A 7,618-nucleotide genomic window follows, 5' to 3' on the forward strand; every position below is an offset into this window, starting at 1 on the left:
GGCAACCTGACAGCCCTGGTGCTTCTTTCTGGAGGCGTGGCGGCTATGCATCGAAACGGTGTTACAGCTAGACGACTATTATTACTTGTGCAGAAAAAAGACAACCAGCACAACAGAAAAACCCATCAAGAAGATGGATCCCATAAATGTGGCTATTAGTGACCGTAGTCGAGATATTAACCCGATTTCACTAAGGAAAAAGGATACCATTCTGTGGAGCAGATAGACACAACACAGCAACCACTCGGTTCCTAACAGTAAGAAGAAAAAACAAAACAACCAGAAAATTCGATCAGTTATGCATACGGATTCGGATTGGAAATTCCACGTGTTATCAGCGGAGTGTGTGGAAGGAAAAGACGGAAACTATAAACACCAAAAAACCACTGTATTTGGAATCAAGGAATACGGTTGTGATCAAGGGAAACGCGAAAAAAAAGGAGTCAGCAGGGACGGGGGCTTATTCGTCTTTGTTGACCACCGATTCTGCAGTTTGCTGCTTCTCTTGGTGCTCCGCTTCGTCTGTCTCTTGGATACGAGTTAGTGATGCGGCTTTTTGTGCATCGTTTGCAACGCTTTCTGCATCGCTGTTCACACTCTCCGTGGAATCAAACGTGCCCGGTGGGAGAGTGAAGATGCGCAACATTGGCTAGAGAGAAGTGAAAAGTGAGAAGGTAGATGGTGGGCAAAATCTAGCCTCAACACACAAGAGACGCAAACTGTAGGTAGCATTTCGTATCAAAGTGGTTTTCCTAATCACGAACCGAGAATGACAAAGCGATAAAGCAGAATATGGTCTTTAGTCGTGAAAAGTCCACCGATAACGGATTCGAGGTGGAGTACCACTAAATTGTCCAGCTGTAGTACCCTTTCGGTGCCTAGCTGCCATGCCACCAGAAGGAGGCACGAGGGCTGGAATACTGCTAGGTTGCCCAAGCCTAGACAGGGGAAGTCGAGAGGCAGAGGTCGGGTTCGAACCACGGACCTTTCGGTCAGTAAATTCGCGCTCTAACCATTTGGTCCATCTCGCCCGTGGAGTACCACCAATGCCTAACATAGCTTCAACACCCACTCTGAGTCGAACGGGACAAATAAATTCAAATGAGTTTTCTCACCCGGATTTCAAGAATGATAAAAATCCGGAGGGAAACTGCAAACAGGCGTGAATTTGACTACTTCGTCTAGTGGGAGAAATGAAGGTGTTTGCTTGAACACCGTCTGGACACACAGCGAATATTTAGTCTACCCATAGGTTTCCCGTACCCATTTCGGAATGGCGGAAATCTAAAGGTGGAAAGAACTTGACATGGCAGAAGAGAATAAAGGATGGGGGTGTCGCTGGCGAAGTTAATTCTCCAGGATGGGGTCTACGTGACCCTGGCGGCTAGCTGGTGTCAGCGGCGTTCACACTGTCAGTCTCTATTCCGATTGTCTGGCTGGAGGTGTAGGCACCTCTATAGATCTGGGTAGGCCAGTCATAGATCCTCTCTCTTTCCCATCGGTGTTTTCTTTCGATTTAGAGGGTTCAGTGAATCAAACTGACATGGTTGTTAGACAGTGAAGCACCAGTGTTCGCATTTGGTGTTGCTGCTCACCATGATGATAACGTTAGGCTAACCAATGTCACAAGGCACGTAATCGCTGTTTTTTTTCACAGAAAGTTATCAAAATATTAACATAAGAATGTTTTCTATAAAAAACTATTCGCAGTTAACTGACTCATCATCAACATTTCCAAAATGTTAAACACAACCACAGTTTGGTGTGGAGTTTTCAAGCATAGATTCCATAATAAATGGGTCAGTTGTTGTAAAAATTTCCCATGACCTTGTTAAAAATAAAGACGTATCTTTTTAAATCTAAACGGTAGCTCTCCATACATCGTTCCACGGAATATACCTTGACGGAATTATTGTACTTCATGGAAATTCTCCGAAATGATTGTGTCAACACAAATTTCCCAGGCACATTTTGACACAGCGCGCTAGGAAGCCCCTGACATTATATCCGTGCAGCAGCCTACTACACATTACAGGACCCCATGGTCGCATCGGTGCATTAGGGGGCGAGATGGATCAAGTAGTTAGAGCGCGAAATTACTGACCGGAAGGTCCATGGTTCGTACCCGACTTCTGCCTCACGACTTCCCCTGGCTAGGTTTGGGCAACCTGGCAGTATCCCAGCCCTCGTGCAACCTTCGTGTGGCATGGCAGCTAGGCGTCGGAAGAGTGCTACAGCTGAACGATTTTTTTATCGGTGCATTAGACGCGAACTCAGGGACTGCGTCTTCGATCCAAAGTAGGTCTTAAATTCACACACTACTTGTGCTCAGCCTAGATGGGACCTGCTTTCTGGAAAGTATAAAGCGCGGAATCAATGGATTAGGAAGGACAGAATACCCAACAACATCATAGTTTCCATGGTGCGACAGTATATCAGCCTGATCACGTCTTCTGATCACCTACTGCTTTGCACACTCGACAGAGTAGGCATTTTATAATGCACTACTCATAAGGTTGCTGAAAACTTCTCGACAGCCCACGACCGGTTTCGTCCTTCTTGGGCTCATCAGATACGTGCAGTCCCCGAGTTTCCCTCAACCTCATGTTCTACTTGAAACCGAATTGCACCGAATTACAAACTAATTTGGTTTTTCGAGAGACTCACCTAGAACCCAGCTGAACTTCTCGGTTTTGACGTTTCCAGGCAACCGAATGTGCTGCACGAGGACACCTCATGTTTCAATTGCCACGATATTCGAGATACCGCGATACATATATATTTTGTACTGCACTACTCATAAGGTTGCTGAAAACTCCTCGGCAGCCCACGAGAGTAGGCATTTCCTTGCATTCAGACGATGTTAGTGCAGTAAGCGACCATATCCAGTGTTCCCCACGTCAACAAAGATCACAACAGGGTAGTGTGCTATTGTGCGTTTTTGCACACATCAGTCCACGGATGAAGGAAAAATCGACGCAGTCAAAAATCGTTCGTGATGTGAGCCGGTGACATGTCATAGTAACCAAACCGATGGTTTAGGCTCGAGGTGGATTAGCAGTTAAAGCGCTAAATTACTGATCGGAAGGTCGGTGGTTCGAACCCGACAGTGGCCGAGATGATGCAAAGGAAGCCCTGATAACCCGGCATCTCATCCCCCATAGAAAAGTCAACTCAAACCTACGAATTCCTCAGCATCTCGGATCAACCGGTGCTATAGAGTACGGTTCTCAACATCAGATAAAGCAAGTCTACCTCCATCACTTGTCTGGAGAATTTTTTCGCATGCGTCCATCTTGCTCACTTTAACATTCGCGCTAGACTGCACAGTATGATTCATTATCCTGTAAGCTGAAAAGTAAGGAAATCCTTCCAGGGGTGCCTGGCTGAGGGTACATCCTACAATCGAGGCTCTCAATGGCCGCGTCATCTTGTCCAGTGCGTGTGTGAATCACCCTTGGTTTAGCTCACAAAACTGCGCTACCTGGATGGATACCCCTCTGTTGATTCCTACTGCCCAGCTTCGTTTGCTGTTTCGTATCAACTCTACCTATTCTTGGGTCTGCTCCAAAGGGAAAGCGGGTCGACTAGGGATCGAACCCTGAACCCCTCGGATAGGAGACGAGCGCGCTCGATGCAACTTCTCCGGCAGTCCTATTTTTGTATAATAAGCAGGCGTAAATCACGCGACTAACAAGTGGTCATAACAAATAGGAAAAATAGCCGCTGATCACCGTCGATTCACAGCAAAAATCAACAGAGGGGTCTCCATTCAGGTAGCGCAGTTTTGTGGGGTCAACTAAGTAACAAGTGGTCATAACAAATAGGAAAAATAGCCGCTGATCACCATCGATTCACAGCAAAAATCAAAAGAGGTAGCGCAGTTTTTGTGGGGTCACTAAGTGTGACTCACACACGCACTGGACAAGATGGCGTGACCATGGAGGGTCTCGATAGTTACGTACGTGGTTTGTTGATTGTAGGATGCACCCTCAGCCAAGATCATACAGGCATCTCTGGAATGATATCCTTACTTTTCAGCTTACAGGATAATGAATCATACTGTCCAATCCAGCGCGGATGTTAGAGTAGGCAAGATTGGAGCGTGTGTTCGGGTGGACGAAAAAATTCTTCGGATAAGTGATGGAGGTAAAGTTGTCCTATCTGCCGCTCGGAACCGTTGATCCGAGATGCTGAGAAATTCGTAGGTTTGAGCTGTCACACTTTGTATGAACAGGATGGTTCTTGGTTAACGGCACCGAAGGGGGCTCTAGGAGATGCCGAGCTTTTGACCAGAGCCCAATCGACCAAGCAGCGGAAAGGGTGAGGATCCGCTATCCATTGGAGACACAGTGAGAGGGGAGCGACCTTGACAAACAAAAAAATCTCCAACATAGCGAGATTTTGGTGAAAATTCCGGAGTGTAGGCTATCTGGGTAAAAGGAGGCTTGTGAAGCACACACACACACCGGAATATTGCTGTGACCTACGTCCTGAACGACTTACCTTGTTGGGATCTTTGAGCATTAGGTACCTTCCTACGGGTAGTTTCAAAAAGAAGTCGATCACGCACCGTAGAATACCCCAGGCGTTGTCCAAATTCAAATTCAACTGGATTGCGAACTCTTGCGGTTTGAACTGCTGCGTCCCGAGAATGACGTGGGCTGATGAGTCCTTGGGATTAACCCGCGAGACAAAACTGACGTGGTGACAAAACAAGCATGAGTAGGATAGCAAAACATGGTTGGTTGAATTGGTAAACCCTGAAGTACCGATGCAAACTAAAGACTTTGAATTAGGTAACACTACCATTAGCAAACTGAGCGTGTAAACAGCGGATGGAACCGGTGAAAAACGGAAATCATTGGGTAGAAAGCCAGCTCAGTTGGAGATGATGCGTTTCGAAGCCAGCTGCTAAGTAGGTAGGAAAATTGCCTCAAAATACTTTAACTGTAGGATACCTGGATTCAAAACAGGCCACTGATTACATGTGGTGGTGCTTTTAGAACGTCGTAAAAAAGTCACGGACGTTTATCAATAACAGCACGACTAAGAGGACGTACTTTGGCCCGCTTTAAACAGGGATTCATGTACTCTCGCGGTACACAGCTGAATGATGAATGATCGGTATAATGATTGCTTAAAAGTACTACAATCCAGTTAATCTTTCCAAACTGAAGCTGGGTAGCAAAGTGAGGATGACTTTGAAAGAGATGAAAGGATGAATAAAGATAACAGGCATGCATTGAAAGTGAGGCTCATTGATGGGAAGCACTTTCTTTTCGCTTGTGAGATAGGGACTCGGAAAGTTATGCACCAAAGTTGATTCCTTTGATGAAGTGCCATTAAGCTATCTCTGTTTAATAGGTCAGTGGTATGCTGCATCTGAGGTCTCCGGCAAAGGAATCGATTTATCGACCTCACTAGTCATAGCTTCTATACTCTATTCCAGCACCGCTACGTGAGATGGGCACTGCTGGATATATGAAGTACATTCTCTAAATAGCGCAACCTGTGTGCAGAGAGGGGTGCATTGAGTCTGCCTATCATCCGAAAATTAGCATCAACTGACCAGACAGCGACGCAAAGTCGTAAAAGTTTCATATGTCTGTGCACATACGCGACATTTCTGTTCCACATTTCAACGGGTCAGAACTTCCAGGTTATAACCGCTTACGCTATATGTATATAATAAGCGCTGTACAACCGTTCTTGACTTCGTTTCGGGCATTAAGAGACCTTGTGCACCTTTGGTGGTTGTTTTGACGTGAACGATAGCTTGGGAGGCTCAGACCGAGAAGTAAGCTGAGGAAAATACCGTTACTACAATTGGCGAACGGGAACCCATGATGTCAATCGCATTTGATCAGCTCCGAGAACTATTGCAGCAGCAACAAAAGCAGTTTGAAGAAGCGCAACTGAAGCTCATTGAATCCCTGACTCAGAAACTGTATATCCAGACAGCAGCATTCGGTAATGGTGAGTCTTCTATTTCCTCAACTGATGCAGACGCGGCCTCAATTACGGAGTTCACATTCGACCCTCTTTCTGGTCACACTTTTGACTCCTGGTTCAAGCGGTACGAGGACATGTTCAAGCCTGATTTTTACAAATTTGATGACGGACGGAAAGTCAGACTATTGCTGCGAAAACTCGGCACACCGGAGCATGAACCGGTTCACAATTTCATTCTCCCCAAGCTGCCCCGCGACCTCAGCTTTAATGAAGTGGTCAGAACACTGTCCCATATATTCGGCGATCAAACACCACTGTTCACTATCCGCGACCAATGCCTAAAGTTGGACAAGAAAGATGATGATTTCATCACGTTTGCCGGCGTTGTCAATCGAGAATGCGAGCGCTTCAATTTCAGCTCAATGACGGAGAATCAGTTTAAGTGCCTCATTTTTACATCCGGTCTCCAGTCATCCCATGATGCTGACATCAGAACCCGGCTTCTTAACAGAATTGAACAGGATGCCGAAATGACGTTGCAGAGCCTCACCACTGAATGCCAACGCCTCATCAACCTGAAGCACGACACGGCTATGATCGGTCAGTCACCTGTGACCTCAAGCAGCTGTGTACAGGCAATCAACTACAGCGTGCCCAGGAAATCCGACAAGAAGCCCGATCGAAGACAGGGTAAGCCTCCCACGAGCTGCTGGCATTGCGGTGAGTGGCATTTTGCTCGTTATTGCCGGTTCAGGCGTCACAAATGTTCCAGGTGCAGTCGTCGCGGCCACAAAGAAGATTTATGTCGATCTCAAAGACTGCAGCCACCCGCACCCCACCGTACAGCTCACAAATCGCGGTCCAACTCGGTGACGGCAACATTCAACGTTGATTTTGCTTGGCGAAGGAAGTTCCTGACGGTTCGTATCAACAACATCCCAGTTCGGTTGCAACTTGATACTGGCTCCGATATCACGCTGCTCAGTGAACGAACGTGGAAGCGAATCGGTAAGCCATATGTGAAGCCGACTGATCACTGAGCCCGTAATGCTTCCGGTGGCAAACTGAAGTTGAATGGCGAAGTGGACTGCCTCATTAACTTCAAGGACTCGACGGCACAAGCCACCTGCTACCTGACGTCATGCCCCAAACTTGATCTCATGGGGCTAGATTGGATCGAAAAGCTAAACCTGCTGGATAAACCAATCAACTCTATTTGCAACGGCATACACGCAGCACCCGGACAAGTTGACTTGCCGAAGCGTTCACTTAAGCACCTCCTACGACGTTATGCGTCTGTATTCACTGACGAACTTGGACGGTGTACAAAAGCAAAAGCCAGACTGTGCCTCCTCCCTGGTGCCAAGCCAGTCTTCAGGCCAAAACGTCCAGTGCCTTACGCAGCCTTGCCTATCGTCGACCAAGAACTGGACCGACTTCAGAAGGCGGGTGTTCTCCAAGCGACCAACTACTCGGCTTGGGCCGCACCTATTGTGTTGGTAAAGAAGTCTAACGGGACGAGCCGGTTGTGCACAGATTTCTCCCCCGGTCTCAACGCGGCACTGGATACCCATCAATACCCCCTGCCTCTCCCAGACGACTTGTTCGCGAAACTGAATGGGGGTAAATGTTTCGCAAAGATTGACTTGGCCGATGCGTATCT

The 7,618-nt window shown here is 47.1% G+C and overlaps 1 protein-coding gene across 1 annotated transcript in view; it reads right to left on the minus strand.

The window, feature by feature from the left end:
- Nucleotides 1-317: 317 nt before the first annotated feature.
- Nucleotides 318-7,618, minus strand: part of T265_02241 (hypothetical protein) — a gene marked incomplete at both ends in the record, with an annotated part of 34,913 nt that continues 27,612 nt past the window's right edge. The window contains 2 exons of the mRNA XM_009166429.1: nucleotides 318-649; nucleotides 4,507-4,699. Coding sequence (XP_009164693.1) covers nucleotides 461-649; nucleotides 4,507-4,699 — 382 coding nt within the window. The remainder of the gene's footprint in view (nucleotides 650-4,506; nucleotides 4,700-7,618) is intronic.

The sequence above is a fragment of the Opisthorchis viverrini genome (genome assembly GCF_000715545.1).
Source record: "Opisthorchis viverrini unplaced genomic scaffold opera_v5_27, whole genome shotgun sequence".
NCBI classification, from domain to species: domain Eukaryota; kingdom Metazoa; phylum Platyhelminthes; class Trematoda; order Opisthorchiida; family Opisthorchiidae; genus Opisthorchis; species Opisthorchis viverrini.